Raw genomic sequence first — 18,016 nt, forward strand, 5'->3', positions numbered from 1 at the left:
ATTTTTTGCATTGTAAAAAATACTATGACACGTCGATACTAAATGGCCTGTAAACAAAGTATGAATTGACATGAATGAAACTTACGTTCATATGAAGAGTGTACAAAAATAACAAAAAAAAATTAGGTTAGCAGCCCTCAGTAGCAACCGCAAGACTTATTGAACAACCCAGCACTCCCTGTTCTACAGCTCGTCGTAAATGTTCGAGGACAATTTTCGAGTGTAAGGATAATGTTGTTAAAAGATCGTACAGGTGTCTCTGACAGGTCGTACGCCGTACAGGAAAACCAAAAATTGAAGATCTATAGGTTTCGCGCAGCAAGTTCTGTTATCCTCGAGTCGTTCTAACGAAGTCGCCATCGAAGGTATAACTTCTACAATGCGGAAGCCCACCTTAAGATCGCGCATACGTCAAGATTGTCGGCGACAAAAAGGAGCAACAACCAAAAGGGGTCCGCAGAGACACACGCAAAACATTTTTCGTTTCAACTGCTCCACACACTGGCGTCTTCTTAATCCGTTGCACACACACACACACACACGCACAAGTGTGGGGTGACCACTGGCCGCCCGCAGGTGACACTTTCATCCATTCTACTCCCTCTCTTTCGCTCCGCTACGCTTTCACTCGATTTCGACGGCACGGGGCATTGTTCACTCTCTCGCGAACCTGAACCCCGATCCGTGAAGGACGTGACAGCCCCAACGTGACGTGATCCCGGGAAGGGGGGAGGGGGGCAGGAATCCGGACGGTGGAGCGGGTGCTTTCTTTAATTATTTTTGTCAGTTCATTTCCTACCCGCCACACCACCACGCCGCCGACTGCCGACTCCTGGGGCCCGGTGTCGGGGCCGCGTCACGTTTTGTTTATTTATTGGTCATTTTTACACCTTCGCGTCTCGCGTCGGGCCCCGGCGGGATGATCAGGTGTGGCTGTGGTGGCAAGCGCAGCTTTTTGGGTGGTGTGCCCCCCCGACCCCGAACCGCCCTGACCACGAACCGCCCCGACAGAGTGTGGCACTCCCCCGCGCGGCGGAACAACGGCGCCGGAACTGAACGCGGGCAGCAGCGGGTGGGCTATGTACGCGATCGCGCAGTCGAAAACGGTCATCCAGTGAGCGACAGTGTCGCGTTGCGCGAGGATGCGGAAGTTTTGAGAGGCTTCTGAACCGGGCGCCTCTACATTCCCTGACACTCTGGTAGCTTCCCTTTGGCAACCAAACTGCGCGACGAGGATGGACATCATCTTCGGGGTGCGACTTTTGGCGGTGACACTGCTGCTAGTTGGTCCTCCTCCTTCCGCACCGCTCGCCGTAAGTTTCATCCGCTCCGGGTTCTAGTGAAGTTCTGCAACAAAATTCTAACGACGGCCTGTCTCCCCTCTTCTAGCTCGAGGAAACCGATGCGAACCGGATCAACTACGATATCTACGTGACGCCGGTGATGACGGTGCCGGCCGGTGGGAACCGGTTGCGGGCGAAGAACCCGCTGCTGGCGTGGCTGTCAACTGTGCTGTACCACAAACCCGGACCGCCGCCGTCCGACGTGGGCACGACCGCGAAGCCTCCACCACGTGACTGTCCACAGTGCTGTGAGTATCTGGGGGGGTTTCTTCTTGGACGAAAAACGGGGACTCACCGGGAGTCGGCGGATTTGCAGCTTGTGGGCGAGGCAAAACGAGCTCCCGGATCGTCGGAGGAGACGCGGCCGACGTGAAGGAATACCCGTGGATAGCGATGCTGCTGTACCGGGGAACCTTCTACTGCGGCGGCTCACTAATCAACGACCGCTACGTGCTGACGGCGGCCCACTGTGTGCTGAGCTTCGTTCCGGCGCAGCTCCTGGCGAAGCTGTACGACGTCGAGCGGTCCGAGATGGTCACACGGAGCGTTGCGCGGCTCCACGGCCACGAGCGGTTCAATTTGGACACGTTCAACAACGATATCGCGCTGGTGAAGCTGCAGGCCCCGGTCGATGCCGGCGGCGGCGGAAGCTTCATCCCGGTGTGCCTGCCGGGGTCGGGGCGCAGCTTCACCGGCCACAACGGCACGGTGATCGGGTGGGGTAAGCTCGGAAATGGCAGCCTTTCGCAAGGACTACAGAAGGCCGTCGTGCCGATCATGAGCAACGCCCAGTGCCGGAAATCCAACTACCGGGCGTCCCGGATCACGGACAACATGCTGTGTGCCGGGTATGCCGAGGGTGGCAAGGATGCCTGTCAGGTAACGCCGGAGATTCGAAGTCGGTAAGACGTAAGACGGCTCCATCGTTCCAATCTCCCGTTGCAGGGTGACAGCGGTGGACCGCTGAACGTCGGCGACAGCAACTTTCGCGAGTTGGTCGGAATCGTCTCGTGGGGCGAGGGTTGCGCCCGGCCGAACTACCCCGGGGTCTACACGAGGGTGACGCGGTACCTGCCCTGGATCCGGGCGAACACTCGGGACGCGTGCACCTGCGAACGGGCCGCCACCTAGCCCCACCGGCCCTGCCCCGTTTCGCGTAATGAGCTTTCCGGCCGCCGCCGCCCGGTGTAGTTACCAACAGAATGTGAATGATCTTTGCCAGAGAATGGGCCAATAAATCATAATGAGTGCAATTCGCTGGATACATGAAGTGCACATGCGGCGAGTGCGGGAAATGGTCCCATTCCGCGCTGGGCTAGTTTCAATTATCGTTAGCGAGCTGCGCAGTTTAATTTGCGTACTTTCAGCGGACTCGCGCACGCAGAACGCGGGAGGCTCGGGAAAAATCGCCACACAGCGCACCACCGACCAGAAAATGGAATTGGCCTTCGCATGAGTTGAAACACGGTGCCATTCACGGAGCGACTGGCTGATCTCAACAACATACCCCGAGCACGTTAGCCAATAGTCATCCGTTTTGGGCTGAAACTGGAAGGGTTCTGCCAGTTTGACAGCACTTTGGAGAAAATTCAATAAAAAGTAAATCTCCAAAAGCGAAAAGGAAATATTGTTTTCATTTGTTGGAATGTTGTTGGTGAGTTATGTTTTCGCTACCTCTCATATGACCATATGACCATTCATTCAAAACAAGTTCCTAAAGACAATACTCCCCGTTAGGTCATAGTACGTAGGAGGTAGTACGATATAGACTAAAGTAGAAAAAATTAAACAGTTCATGATTAAATAAATTACCGTACCGACCCGTAGCGGTCAAACTACTTAAAAGAAAAAAAAGAAATAAAACACATTTTGTCATCAAAATATCTTTAGTTGGAAAACTGTAAATAATTCGAGTTTAGACAGTGGCACATTTTTAGGTTCAAGAATAGGTTGAGTTTGATGGAAATCGTAACAGTAGGTTTTTGCAAAAACTTCTCATGCACGTACACGTTCCAACGTGATGAGGATGAGCCTGGTTGAAGAATTAATGAAGAAGTTTGAAGTTTCCGAATGAATTAAAAATGAATTCAGATCTCTTGAAGAAAAATGTAAAACCACTATGCGAATCATGACCAAATACAGCGCCTTGTTGTATTTGAGTTGTATTGAAGAGAAAAGTGAAAACATTGCCGCAAAGTAGGCTCCGATGCCTAAGTAGGTCACCGAAACTCCTTTTAAACAACGCTCATACTCTTATCTCAGTCTTACCGATCCGGGCTGTTTTCAAAGATTATTCGGTTGTTAGACACGATTTATAAAGGGAGCATGAAAAGGGATTTACAAACGAGAAAAAGGTACTTTGATTATTTGTTTTGATTTTTAGACAGCGAAAGGCGCCGGATTTCCGTCGGATCGGATTGGACAGGTTGGCGTCTGTAGAAACGTCTATCGACGTTTCCTTCGATTGAAATGTACAATCCGTGGTTATAACATTCTACAATCTAATCACGAACAGTAATGCTTTAGCGACCTCAGCCTACCTTGTGAGAGAGCTTGGCGTAGGTCAAGACTAGCCGAATAGTAATTGATATTAAATTTGGGCAGCCCGCAAAGTTTCCTTAGGCCGTCCAGAGGGACAGAGGGGGTAGGCCCGCTTGAGATGGTGGAAATGCGTCGACAGGGTGATTGAAATATAGTAGACGAAGAAGCTCGACCACGAACGGTGCGGGGAATCGTTCATGCAGGAAGCTCAGCGGTTGTTAGCCGGATAAGTTAAGTAAATTTGGGTAGAGATTGATGTACAACATGGTTCATTGCTGTGAGTGGTAACCACTACGAGTGGTCCTAGAATGTAATGCCATTCCATGTTGTAACACATGGGCTGAAAAGTCCCGCGCGTAAGAAAGAAAACGCGTTGACTTTATTCAACAACGTCATCTCCATCAAGAGGCGCACGATCATTTGTGCAATGCTCTAATATTTAAATTTATCTTCGATCTTTTGTCTTAATTTGTCTATATAATATTCATAGTTGATGGTATTTTCCTTCCCAAGATACTCAGAATCGTCACCACGTTCTGGTTTCTCGTCAACAGTCAGCAAATGTGGCTCTTTCTTTGGACAGAGCTTTCTCATAGTAACATGTCCATGCAATATAGAGCTAACACGTTCTTTTGATATCTTTACAGTGTTCGCTAATTGGCGCAACTTCACTTTTCGAATATTGTAAACGAATTTGTGGATTTTTTAAATTTGTTGTTACCTCCTCCTATGGATGTTCACTGCGTTCTGCATCTTTGGTGTCTCTGTGACCTTGTTTTAAGCCTACAAACAAACGTTTTCTTGTTGTTTCTAATGAAACTGAGTGCTTATAAGTCCACTTTTCAAGCCATTGCTTCGCTTGAAGGTGATTTTTTTAAATTTGAATAATGAAAACACGAAATTGTTTTTGATCCATTATTTTGAAAATCGCAAAAGTAGTGTCAGTCCTAGCACAAACTTATGAGTAGAATATCATGAACTTTTAACAGCTTTCGTTTGAAGGTTAGTACTAATTATAAACTGCAGTGAATGACCGAGAAGCTACCGACTGTAACTGAGAGTTTACAGACGCGAAAAATGACAGATGGGAACCGACGATTAGAACACTTGAACATGTAGCAAAGCAATATCTGCTTCGACCAATCAAACGTTGGCCCACCCGACCGGACAACGACCACTTTCTCCCGACCAGTTTCGTCTTCATCGGGCGAACGGGCGGTTGGCCCTCTTCCGGTTGGCGTAAAGACGCCGGCCATGTAAATCATGCGCCGGCCGCGCAGTTAATCCAGTTTTCAGCACTGACCACAGGCCACCGACCATCGGCCGCGATTACCATAACCTGACTCACGGTCTCCGTGTGTGTGCCTCCGTAGACTCTGGGCCGCCGTATGCTAATCGGAAAGATCAACCGAGCAACTGGTGTCCCGTTGTGCGTGGTCCAGAAAAGCCAACATCGTAATTGCACCGTAGAAAGTGTAGCAGCAACCTTACATTAGAGAGCCAGAGAGAAGCCGCACCTGTCACCGGTGGTGTGGCTTCTTTTTCGTCGGTTACTAAACTCCGAAACGGGAGAGAAGCTGGAAAAGGAACGCGTAGTGTGCAGGACGTTGGCTTGGCGCAACATCGGGGAAGCAAAAGATGGCACCACCGGGGCTGGAGCATGCGCGACAAAGATGGCGCCGCGGAGTCCAAGTGGTCCAAATGCCCGGAGAAATGTGGGAGAGAAAGTGGTGATGAGTGAAGGCCGAGTTGAAGACGAACCCCGTTTCGGTCTGGCGGATCCGATGGCCACACCACCGATCGTCGGTTTAGTTGGTCGGTAGAATTGGCACTGAAAATGGCGTCCGCTGCGTTGCGGTGGCTGGCGATCGTCCTGGCGACTTCTTGGGGCGGCCTGCTGACAACACGGAGCGAGAGCCTGACGGTGCCGGGGCGGATTGCGTGGAACGACAGTTTGCTGATCGATCCGGACGGGTTCGTCGGGAAGGCGCCGCTGCTGAACAGTGGCGTCTGGACGTGGATCACCACCATCTTCGGGATGCCGGTGTTCAGTGTGTTCGCGTATCGGGCCGCGCCGCGCAACTGTCCGCAATGCTGTGAGTAAGTTCGTCCGTCGCCCGACGCCAGGCAAGTGGCAGGCAAGTGTTTACGTCCACCCGTTCCATCTGTCAAGCGTGCGGTACGGGGAGCAACAACTCGAAGATCGTCGGAGGCCAGGAGGCCGAGATCGGGCGGTACCCGTGGATGGTGGCGCTGTACTACAACAATCGGTTCATCTGCGGTGGTTCGCTGATCAACGACCGGTATGTCCTGACGGCGGCCCACTGCGTGTTCGGGAGCGATCGGTCGCGCTTCCGGATCAAGTTCCTGCTGCACGACCGGCACGACCCGCCGGAGGGTTCGTTCGAGCGGAAGGTATCCTACATCATGACCAACTGGTTCCTGAACGTGCTCGTGTTCATCACGAACGATGTGGCGCTGCTGAAGCTGAGCGAACCGGTTCCGCTCGGTGACACGGTGATTCCGGTCTGCCTGCCACCGGAAGGCACCAGTTACGCCGGGAACGAGGTCAGCTCGATCGGCCCAGGCTCCGGCCCAGGCTCAGGCAGGATGGCTACACTTTCTCCAGCTCCGTTCCGTTCTTTCTCTCCATCCGCAGGGCATCGTGACGGGGTGGGGCAAGCGGGGCGACGGCACGTTCCCGGTGCAGCTGCAGGAGGTGCACGTGCCGATCCTCGCCAACCAGGAGTGCCACAACCGGACGCAGTACTACCGGTTCCAGATCAACGATCGCATGATGTGCGCCGGGATTCCCGAGGGTGGCAAGGACTCCTGCCAGGGTGACAGCGGCGGCCCGCTGCACGTGTACGATCCGGACGCGAACCGGTTCGTGATTGCCGGCGTGGTCTCGTGGGGCTTCGGGTGTGCCCAGCCGCGCTTCCCCGGGATCTACGCCCGAGTCAATCGGTTCATGTCGTGGATCAACTTCAACACCCGCGACGCCTGCGTGTGCCAGTAGGTGCGTCTTTTTCTGACAGTAACCCACCAACAACCACAACAAAGCGGCTGCGGATGTGTGCGAGCGTGTGCAATAAATCACCCAATAGCAATAGCGTACGTTGTTCGAACGAGCACTTATTTAAATTTAGCGGAGGACGGAGGAGTTCTGTAACCGACGCGAAAGGTGAAAGCTCCGGCGGGAGGACTTTCGATGTGTCAACGCTTCGCTCACCTTCACCGAGGGCGGCCTCGGCCAGGAGCGTCGATCTTTCGGTGAGGTTGTTTGGTTTGGCAGAAGGTGCCAAAACACACACACACGTGGACGAGGTTCTGCGGCTGCTGAAAGGGTGGGTTGAGAATACGAAAAGGGGATGCTTTTTAGTGCCATCAACGTTTGGGCTTTTAGGTTGGCTGTTTTTTTTGGGCCGGAAGGTGCGATAAGATACGGTCGGTGGTTAGTCACCCTGACGCCCTGATGGCTTGGGTAGTTAGATGTGGAAGAGACCTTGTTTGTTTGTTGGTTTTGTTGGCAGCGAAGTGTTTCGACGAGTTGACTGATCGGGACTGATCTTGAACCTGGTTTCGTGTGTGCAGAAGTGACGACCTTAAGTGTGCAGTATCTTGCAGTGGCCAAACCAAGGTCGTCGCTTTATCCATCAGGTGTTTGGAACTACCGATTACTTGACTTTTAAAACGTATAACATAATTTTAGAAATTGTAAACAATCAATAAAAACTTTGACATTGAAGAAATGGGACGATGTACGTTTGAAGAAAATTGGGAAATATTAAAAAATTACATTCAAAGTGGTGAGTCTTCAACTCAAACTGTATGAAATTTGATAGGCAGACGTCGTGCAAGAGAATCCAATGCACCCACAATGTAGTGACTGTTTGGTTCGGATTTTGGTCAAGCGGCATCATCAGTCGCCGAAAAATGTTGGCCAATTAGTTTTTCGACGAAATTGAAGCCGAATACTTGGACGACAGCGACAGCGACAGCCACCAGCGATATTTTGCACCCGATCTTCGCGGAATCCTAGATGGACAACCTTCATAGTAAGTGGGACGAAAGTGAAGCAAACCAAGCCGTGATGGCGCACAGACATCTTGCGAAAGCCGCAAAATGGGCGAAAACGACGATAAGTCACAGTGCGGTGTCTGTCATTTGCAGCCATTAGTCTCGTCGCCCGCTAATTACATGTCTTCGGCGCATCGTTGTTCTTGAAAACGTTCGCTTCAAAGCGTGCTAATTACACTTTACGTGCCGGCTGATGGCGATGTTCCACTGATCTACTATTCTACTGCCCCAGAAGATCTCCTGAATCCTTTTTGGCTCATTAGGCCGGCTTGGCTCTTCCGTTTTCCGCCAAGGATTGTGGAGACCACCACCAGCAGCAGCACTCGTCATCGTCGCCATCGGAAGAGTACCAGCAGCGTGGCGGTAGCGGCCTTGAACTTCGCCAGCAAAACGCCCATCCAACGCACCTACGATTTTCATTGCCACGCGCACACGGCTGCAGCGGAGAGCGATCGCTACGCGAGCCGGTTGAGTGTGGGGGGCTCCCGCCGAAGATATGGCTGCGGTGGACCTCAAGGTCCCTCCGATCCGTAAGCGGCGCACTTGAGTGTGTCACCTTCTACCATCTGCATTTCCTAATGTGAGCCATGTACAGGCGGGCGGGGGCGAGGCGAGGGCGAGAATCATCGTTCAAGTTCACGCAACCGCCCCCGTGCAACATGTGGGCTGACGCGTTGTTGCATCGGCGCCGTGTCGCATCGCAGTGCGCACAAGGGCATGTAACCGCGATCGCGATCGCCGGCGGGAAGCTGTTGAAAACCGATAGCAATTAAATAAACCATTAACTATCCCATTACGGTTTACGATCCACTGAATATGGGATGGACATGGAGCGGCACTTCGTCGCTAGAGACAGAGAGAGAGACTCACAGTAAAAAGATGGTTAGTTTTCTTTTGTCAAAACAGCATGAAGTAGTCAGATTTTCGAGTTCTACAGGTTTTTCTTTCCAAAAGATGACAGCTTACTTTACCTAACTGGCTTAGCTAACAGTCTTACATAACTGATGGCTAGTATTAGAGCTTAAAGTCACGAATTGTTTTAGTCCAATCTTCATAGAGTTATGCAAACCGTATGTGTTTAAGCGAACTTTGACACTGGTTTGATCGTCCGCCATTTGATCGCTGACCTTGCCATTAATGTAACATTGGGAAAGGTCCCAAACCAGGTGCCCCATTGCAGTCAGATTTTACGTTGGTTTCGTCATCCATTTTCACGCAATCGGAATTTGGTAGTCGTTTTCGCGTTTAACCGTTGCGTGCGTATTTCTCTACAAACTTCATACCGACTATACTGGGGTATTCAATAAGTTCGTATGGTTGGTACACTTTTCATATGAACGTATGTGAAGTCTCATTTGAATCAGTCAATTAATTTTTTTTACATGCTATTTAGAATCGTCGTGTCGACAGTATTTTTTACATCGTGTATCGGCATCAAGTATAGTGAAGTATTTAATTTATTTAGTATTTAATTTTTTTAGAATCGTTTGAAAGCAAAGGAAAATTATGAACGAATGTTGAAAGTGTATAAAGGCTCTTCACCTTCAATAAGTACATTAAAAGAGGGGTTTCTGAGTTTAAACGTGATCATACTAGCCTTCAAGACGATCCATGTCAACACCTGAAATCGTTGAAAAAATACAGGACATCGTTTTGGAAAATTGTCGAACCACTGAAAGAGATTTAGTATAAAACCTAGCCATCTCATTGAGCAGTATGACCAACAGCAGTATATTTTGACTGAAGTATTGGGTTTCAGAAAGCTCTGGGCAAAATAGGTGCCGCATTCGTTAAAAACGCATTCGAATGCAACTTTCTCGGTAACATTTTGAGCTTTTTTGAAAGGATAAAATGGATTTTGTGCGTCGATTCATCACTATGGATGAGATTTGAGTATATCACCATGATCCTGAATCAAAACAAGAGGCTAAAGAGTGGTGTTGTCCACCGTATTCACTACATGTGGTCCCTAGCGACTTCCATCTGTTTTCAGACCCAAATATTTCGTGCGTTGAAAGCGTTTTTCATCAAATAATGACGTAGTAACAGTTGCGGAAACGTATTTTGAAGCCCTTCCAGTTTCCCACTTCAGGGATGGAATTCTTAAATTGGAGTCTCGTTGGATTAAGTGCATTGATGTTCAGCGAGGCTATACTGAATAATAAAGTGTATTTCAAACCATAAAAATGTGTTTTTCTTATCGAGGCAGAGAACTTATTGAACAGCCTAGTATATTCTGATGGTTTCTTCACTCTTTTGACGGACCAGTGTAGGACTTTCGCCTTTCTGGTGACATCTTTGATGGAAAGTGTCGTGTTTCGCTCAATCATTCTGAGCACTCGTATTGGATAAACAGACAAACGATCGAGGGAATGTTTGAGGATGCGAAGCATTCAGCCCTAATAAGACATAACAGATTTTAAACACTTTTGAGGGGATTTGTTTCGCGTACATTTTCGACTTCGATTTTCGGCTTCGACTCTATGGAAAAAACTATGTGCAAATGTCAAATGTTTTCTGACATTACAGCTAAGGAGCTTACAGGCTTTTCTGAAACTAATTTACCCTAAAGCCTGGAGTTGTCGCCAATCGGCTGTGGCCAAGTAATTGCAGACAACGTGACCAAACGTAGTGTTACAAACACGATTCCACTCAACATTCACCCAAAGGTTTTTGGTTAAATCTTTATCTAACAACCGGCGGTCTAGAAGATCGGGCAGAAGTGCCACGCATTGAGCCAATGTTACGCACACCGTAGTTATGCATGCGGCGTCCTAGGCCAAGGGCCACCGCAACCGCCCGTGTCGCCCGGGGCTCGAGCCGAATTGTGTAACATCGACCCCGGAGAACGATCGCTCGGCGGTCCGACTTGGAAGATAGGTCAGGGTCGCGCGCGGGCTAGACAAGGTTCCTCATTGATGCGCGGTGGTTCCGTGTTGCGTCCGACTGCAACTGGTTACGACATATATTATACCGACCGACCGAAACCAGCTGTGTTACCACCTTTCCGGAGCGAGTTAGGGGAATTCCCAAGCGAAGGTCGGGTGGCAGGGGATGAACTTGGCTTCTTTCACCGCGCCGGATCGCGCGGCCTCGCGGAATGACAGAGGAGGAGCACTTAATCTTCAAACGCCCGTGTCCTCAAGGATGCACGTTCTTGCGGTGCGTGAAAGTGCGTAAGCGGGCCCGGTGCATCGGCGCGCGATGCACTTTGCAACCGCGCAGCCCGCTCCCAAGCATAAGCACCCGAACACCACCCGAAACATCGCGCACTCGCGGCCACCGAAGGCGGAAAATAAACAAACAAACCGAGCGCGTCACCGAATCTTCTCATTGTCACCACCACTACTACTGTTACCAGTACCACTACTACTAGTACTACTACTATTGTCCACGATCGCCCAAAACCCTACTCCCGCTCGATCTCTTTTCTCTCGCTCGCTTCTCTGTATCTCTCTCTCGCCAGTCCGCGAAAGGCGTTATCGTTTATGCACCAACACACGCGTGCAGACGGTGCGCCGCACCGAGAGGAAGGCTACGATGTGTGTTAGTAGAGCCAAGGGCACCACGTTTGTTACGGCGGTCGGCAGAGGGCGGTGGCGGTGGTGGCCACTCTCACTTTCGGCGCTGGGAGGGATGAGGTAATATACACGCTGATGGTGATGAACCGGGATGGGACGGTGCCGCAGGTGCACCGCGGCACCGCACCCCACCTTCCCGACGCAGGGTGCAGGATCGCTGCCTGTGTAGTAGTAGTGTGGCGTCCGCGCCCGTATATGCTACCAGGAAGGGACCCGACGAAGGAACAGAGGCGGCAGTCGGTCGCGGCAAAACAAAGCGGGGCCACGCCATTATTGACGCGAGTTCGATCACACCCGGGAGAGCAGCGGCCAAGGTAGCGCCATTGTGTGGCGCTTCTTCGGAACCTTCTGAACCCGCGTGAACCGCGGGGAACCGATGTCGGAGCGCGCGTATAAAAGCTACTAGCGACAGCCACCATCAGGCACAGAACATTGCGGCGTGTGGTTCCGGCCGGTTCCGGCAGTTGCTGTGGCTTCTTGTTGTTGTGGCCGTGTTGTGCTTCTGCAAAGTCCTTTCCGACGACGCGATCCTCCTGTTCAGCACCTGCTTGTCGGATCCTTGCATTGTTACCGCCGCCATCACCATGGTCCTGGGAGCTCGCAACACAGTGCCACTCGCCGCCGTTCTGCTGGCGGCGATGGTCGGCCATCTTCTCGCTGCACCGGCCACCGACGACTCCTGTGATTGTGGTGAGTGTCCTCGTGGTGGAAAGTGAAAGGTTTGACGTGTGGTCGCCCGCGCCTCAAAACAACAGTTTGTAAACAACAACAGCACAGCAACACACACACACACACACACACACGTACGTTCCGCCGAATTATGTTATCAGGGTCGGTGACAGTGTGAATGCACTGGGGAGAGCCCCTCCCGTCGGTTGCGTAACCCAGGCCACAGGAAAGTGCATCTCAACTTGTCGTTGCATGAGCGAAAGCGAAAGGAAAACGGCGCAGCCTCACAGCAGCCGGCCGCAGCCGCCAGTGCCTCATCTTCAAGCGCATTTTCCCGCGCACGGCCAGCCCGCGTGTGTGTGTGTGTCGGGTTTGGTGGGTGTGTCACTGGCGAAGAGCAATAGAGGGCGCCCCCCTTGAATGAGGCCAACCGAAGCCAAAATTAGGTTAAGCGTATGTGTCGCGGAGATCCATCGGTTTCGCATTTATGCATCACCCACCGTTGCAAGTATCGGCCGCCCGACCGATCGTGTGTGTCCGTCCGTGTGTGTGTGTGCGGGGTTTGTTTGCTGCAATTTTTCGCAACATAGCACTGTGGGGAATTTGAATGGGACAAGCGGACATATTTGGTCGCAGGAAGAACCTGCGCACTTCTTTCGACGTTTTTGTGTTCTTTGCATGTGTTTTGATTCGAAATTCGACGTCCTAAAATTAAGATTGATCCTCGGGTTTTCATTATTTAAAATCGCACAAACTTTTGCTACATACTGAAACTGAATTTTTTAATGTGAAAAGTGCCATGTGTTCAGAAATAGAAATCAGTTTACATTAAAAAACTTATCCATCGTTGCTGGACAAGTTTTTCCTATGGCACGTAACGCGCAACATCGGCGCAACGCGTAATTGTCACGCAGCTTTAGGTTGATCGGCGTGACAAAATCAAACGCCGTAACGCGTGAATGATCGCGATCGTTTGTGGGAATTTTGAAATGAGTGATTATTACCATCCGAAGTATGCAACCCATGCGCTATTATTTAAACGTCAAACGTTTAGAATACTAAAAAATCCACGCTTAATAATCCATAGGTTATAGGACCTATTTCAATGTTAAATAACTCTGCAATTTTTTTCAGCCAATTTTGACAAATGCACAAGATTTATTATGGGTATACAACGTAGTTTATTCGCAATACACTTAGAATACACTGATGTTAGCTTTTAATTCTACAATGGTCTTTGGCTTGATTTTTCCAAATCGACTGCAAAATGGCGGAGTTATATGACATTTAAATAGGTCCTGTAACTATGGCGCACCCTGTACTTGATTAATTACATGGTTAATCGCGATACCGTAATTCATATTTTCATATTTTCCTCCGTGATAAAAAATTGACTATATCACGAAAATTATGTTTATTGTTTTTTTGCTGCCCAATGAAAGAGAACTAATTCTAGGGTCACTGCTGTATGTATTGCCCGAAAGAATGTGTCCTCTAAATTGTTCTCTCTGGAAAATTCACTTCGGGCAGCTAATGGTTATTAAGATATTCCTAAACCTTTCTATCGAGTTTATGTACATTAAAAACAATACTTGCTCGCTGAAAATTTTCTTTCATCATACCTAGCTTACCAGCTCATCATACATCATACCAGCCTTCTTGACTAGCTTAAAATGCATATGCCCCAGAATAAACACATGTTCAGTTACCCATTCTGCACATCGAAAGCCCATATAAAAAGGCCATGTAAATAATAGACAAAATAGACATTTTACCTAGTTTGCCTAAATAATGGAACAGGCATTAAGTTCATAAAGGCAATATGTTTTGTATGGCTGTTTCATACACTACATAGAGACCAGGTGCCTCCACTGATGCATAGAATTGTTTTCTTAAAATAAGCCTAACGGGCACGAACGGATCGAGACGGATTCAAAACTCACTGCAAATAATTTTAAATCACCTAAATTTTAATCGTAATCCTTAGTTTAGGCAAAACAACGCGAAATTTTTTTTGGCTGCACTACCAAAGTTGATAAACTGTATTTTCGTAGTTTTCTACACTAATTCCCGATAAAACTATACAAGCGTTGCCAAAGTTGAATATTTGATTTTTTATATTAAAGAAGGATCCATTACCTTTGTAATGATGTATAATATAGGTACATTACCGTGGCAGAACTGTGCTAACGATCGCGTTAAAGTAGCTGATAAAAGTTGGGTTTAAAGAGCCATTTTTACCACTCTTTCGACTTTGACAGATGAATTCTCAGAATCTACGCAACGCAGAAGGCTAAACATTCGGATTTGTCATAGACAACTTATCTATTTTAGGGAAACATAACTAAAAAACCTCACTTTTTAAAGTTGATCCATGATCGGCATTTCACCATATTTTCACATTGCTTAATGAAATAACATCTTCCTGGTTTCCATTTTCCCAACAGTGTGCGGTGTCGGAGGGCGCACCAATCGGATCGTCGGGGGCACGGAAACGGTAGCGCACCAGTTTCCCTGGCTGGCCGGGCTGTTCCGGCAGGGCAAGCTGTACTGCGGAGCGTCCGTGGTTTCGCGCAACTTCCTCGTCACGGCGGCTCACTGCGTCAACTCGTTCGAGCCGAGCGAGATCAGGGTCAGTAGTAAACCGAGGGGGCCACGTGCCGCCACCACTCTTTTCACTGACAGTTCTTCGCTTGCCTCTCCGTTACAGGTGTACCTCGGGGGTCACAACATTGCCAAAGACTACACCGAGCTGCGGCGGGTGAAGCGCATCATCGACCACGAACTGTTCGACATCTTCACGTTCAACAACGATATCGCGCTGCTGGAACTGGACAAGCCACTGCGCTACGGTCCCACGATTCAGCCGGCCTGTCTCCCGGATGGCAGTAAGTATTGGCGAGCGGGGAACTTGGTCTGGCCACTGACAGCACTGACTGGGACTGATTGACAGGTGTGGCGGATTTCACCGGCTCGCTCGGTGTGGTGGCCGGCTGGGGACGGATCGAGGAGAAGCGCCCGCCCTCGAAGACGCTCCGGGCGGTCGAGGTGCCCATCTGGTCGCAGGAGCAGTGCCTGGAGGCAGGCTACGGCAGCAAGAAGATCTCCGGTAACATGATGTGCGCCGGATACCACGACGGCCAGAAGGACGCGTGCCAGGGTGATAGCGGTGGCCCGATGCACAAGATGGGCCCGCTCGGTAGCATGGAGGTGATCGGGGTGGTCTCGTGGGGCCGAGGCTGCGCTCGGCCCAACCTACCCGGCATCTACACGCGCATCGTCAACTACCTGCCCTGGATACACCAGAAGCTCGCCGGCGAGTGCCTCTGCCCGCCGAAGGACGTTGCCCGGCGGCTGTGAGGCACCCGCCCCCCACCTCATCGGTCAGGGCTGGCTAGCTGTGTTGATAATTTATTCGTTTTCTAGTCACAAGAAACCATAGGATTACACATCACCACTCTGCCACCATCACTACCACTACTATTACTGCTAGGCCGTAAGTGTTCTCGAATAGGTTTTGGGTATTCGCGTTCGGTACCAAATGAAATGCATTTCAAAATAAAAAAAAACATCATGCGCCCCAATACAAGCCACACACACTCTTGGTGTTGTTGCCCGTTTGTCGATCTGCTGAGGCTGAGGCTGCGTCTAATCACGGGCCGGGAGGCTACGGAGCGTCCTATATGGCGCAAAAGAGACCATCCGACCACCGCAAAGTAGAAAGTGAGCATATGAGTACGGTGTGCATCTCCCACCGACCGGAAGACCCTCCGCCACCCCACCACCCGGTAGTGGACCACGAGCGCGGGAGAGTGAAATGAAAGTGAATCTCGGCGGGCGCTCACTGGACCCAGCGATTTGATGGAGGAATTTCTCTCGCTCGGTCACCCTTTCCGACTCTGGTCCGACTCTCTCACGTCGGAAACTCTTTCGCTGTGCGCTGGACTGTTCAAAAAGTAGTCAGACATTTGAACTTACGCGTGCTACGTATGTTCGATTCTGGATTTGTGGCGTTACGTTGCTGCACATGTCAGTGACCAAGCAAAGTTGCCTCTTTCAAAAAATGGATGGCAAGGAATCTTTGTGAAATTTTGTTTGAAGAAAGAAATTAGGAGCGCGGACGCAATCGAAATGTTGACTGTTATGATGAAGCCATTAAGACCAAAAGCAGCGCTTATTGTTGGTTCAAAATTTTTTTAGAGGGCCGAGAAGATGCGAACATCGAAAGGCCAAGATTGGTCTAACGTAAGCAGTTTTGCTAAAAGTTTTCTTCGATTGCAGAGTCGTGGTGCACCATAAGTTGGTGCCAAAGGGTAGAACAGACAATAACGAAGATTTCCTGCAGGTTATGCAATCCGTCATAGATGTCCGGATTTGTGAGAAAATTAAAATTGCCTGTAGCGCTCCTGCTAACACATCGTGGTTTTTGCGCAAATTTTTGGCCAAAACAACACACTAATGATGCCAAAGCTACCGTATTCTGTAGATCTGGCCCCCTGTGACTTTGTTTTCTTCCGGAAACGATTTAGGAGATAAAGACGGCATCGACGAAGAGCCAAATCTTGACCAAGCAAAAGAGCTGTCAAAATTTGTCTGATTACTCAAAATGGCCGAACTTTTCACTATAAGTCACTGACATGTATAGCTACCCAACGTCACAAAAAATCGACGAGAATCGATCATACGTAGCCCTCGGAAATTCAAATGCCTTACTACTTTTTGAACAGCCCTCGTATGGGGCACTCATCGCGACCGCCCAGTGTCCATCCATTGCGATCGATCGACGACTAGGAGATCGACGGTTGCTGTCGGTGGAAAATGAAAGTAGTTTCTCCGCTGGACTCGGTCGCATCGGTGTCGCGCCGAAGAAGCCACACTGTCAAGGCCAACCCCACACGGACTGTGACTTCGCGTGCGTGCGTGCGTTTGTTGGCAGCACCCTCCCCAGGCTGGCAGGATCGACCCGGACGGCTATTCGAACGGCAGTGTTATCCAATCGGGCGCACGAGCCGCTGTACAGTGAGTGCGATCGTTCGATGGAGCGAATCGGATCGGATTTGTCGCGGTGATTGAATAATGACAACCCCAATTGCCCGCCGCAACCGCGGGCGGGCGGCGGGGGTCGCGTGCAGTGTGCAGTGTGTCTGGGCACATCGCGGATTCGTTCCCGGGTGTGGCGGTTCCGCCATCGAACGCGCCTCGATTGTCGCGCGGAGCCAATTACAGCTCCCGGCGGTGGCCGTTAGCGATTTACATAAGAACTCCCACCTCCCGGCTTTTGGGCGGTTCAATCGGTGACGGATTTCGCAGGCCAAGCTGGCTTGCGAAATCCGATTTCACCGATCACCAGCTGACGCGATGTGGTTCTTGCAGTGGCCCGACCAGCGCAATCCTGCGCAAGAGAGTCTGCGGGGCCCACCCCGTTCGATTCTGGTTATCTGGTGGAACTCTGGTGTCTGGCGAGTCCCGGTGGTGAGGTCCGCGGGTTGCGCAGGCGCTGCTGTGTCTGCGCACGGCTGTTTCACGTTTTTCCAGTGGCGCGTGTCCGGGTTCGAATCATTTCACTTTCAACCGTGGTCGTGATTGTGCGCGTTTCTGGCGAGAGTCCCAGCTCTCGGTCGTGTAGGAAAGGTGCGCGTGAATACTACAAGCCGAATATCTGTATACCGAAATATCTGATGCCTCGATTGGGCAGCGCCGTCGATCGTTGGCCTCGTTTTCTGTCGGTTATTATGATGGCGCGCCGCGGCGAAAATGGCGAGTGACGCGCGCGAACTGGATTCGGATTCGGTGGTTCGAAAA

At 50.4% G+C, this 18,016-nt stretch overlaps 1 protein-coding gene across 1 annotated transcript in view; it reads left to right on the plus strand.

Moving 5' to 3' along the window:
- The first annotated feature begins 1,079 nt into the window (after positions 1–1,079).
- The window catches only part of LOC128270425 (transmembrane protease serine 9-like), a 28,635-nt gene continuing 11,698 nt past the window's right edge, over positions 1,080–18,016 (plus strand). Inside the window, 12 exon segments of the mRNA XM_053007824.1 lie at positions 1,080–1,114; positions 1,341–1,591; positions 1,660–2,222; positions 2,289–2,473; positions 5,697–5,980; positions 6,058–6,452; positions 6,544–6,899; positions 12,087–12,235; positions 14,662–14,846; positions 14,925–15,102; positions 15,168–15,570; positions 16,496–16,559. Coding sequence (XP_052863784.1) covers positions 1,080–1,114; positions 1,341–1,591; positions 1,660–2,222; positions 2,289–2,473; positions 5,697–5,980; positions 6,058–6,452; positions 6,544–6,899; positions 12,087–12,235; positions 14,662–14,846; positions 14,925–15,102; positions 15,168–15,570; positions 16,496–16,559 — 3,048 coding nt within the window.

This window comes from Anopheles cruzii, chromosome 3 (assembly GCF_943734635.1).
Source record: "Anopheles cruzii chromosome 3, idAnoCruzAS_RS32_06, whole genome shotgun sequence".
Classification (NCBI taxonomy): domain Eukaryota; kingdom Metazoa; phylum Arthropoda; class Insecta; order Diptera; family Culicidae; genus Anopheles; species Anopheles cruzii.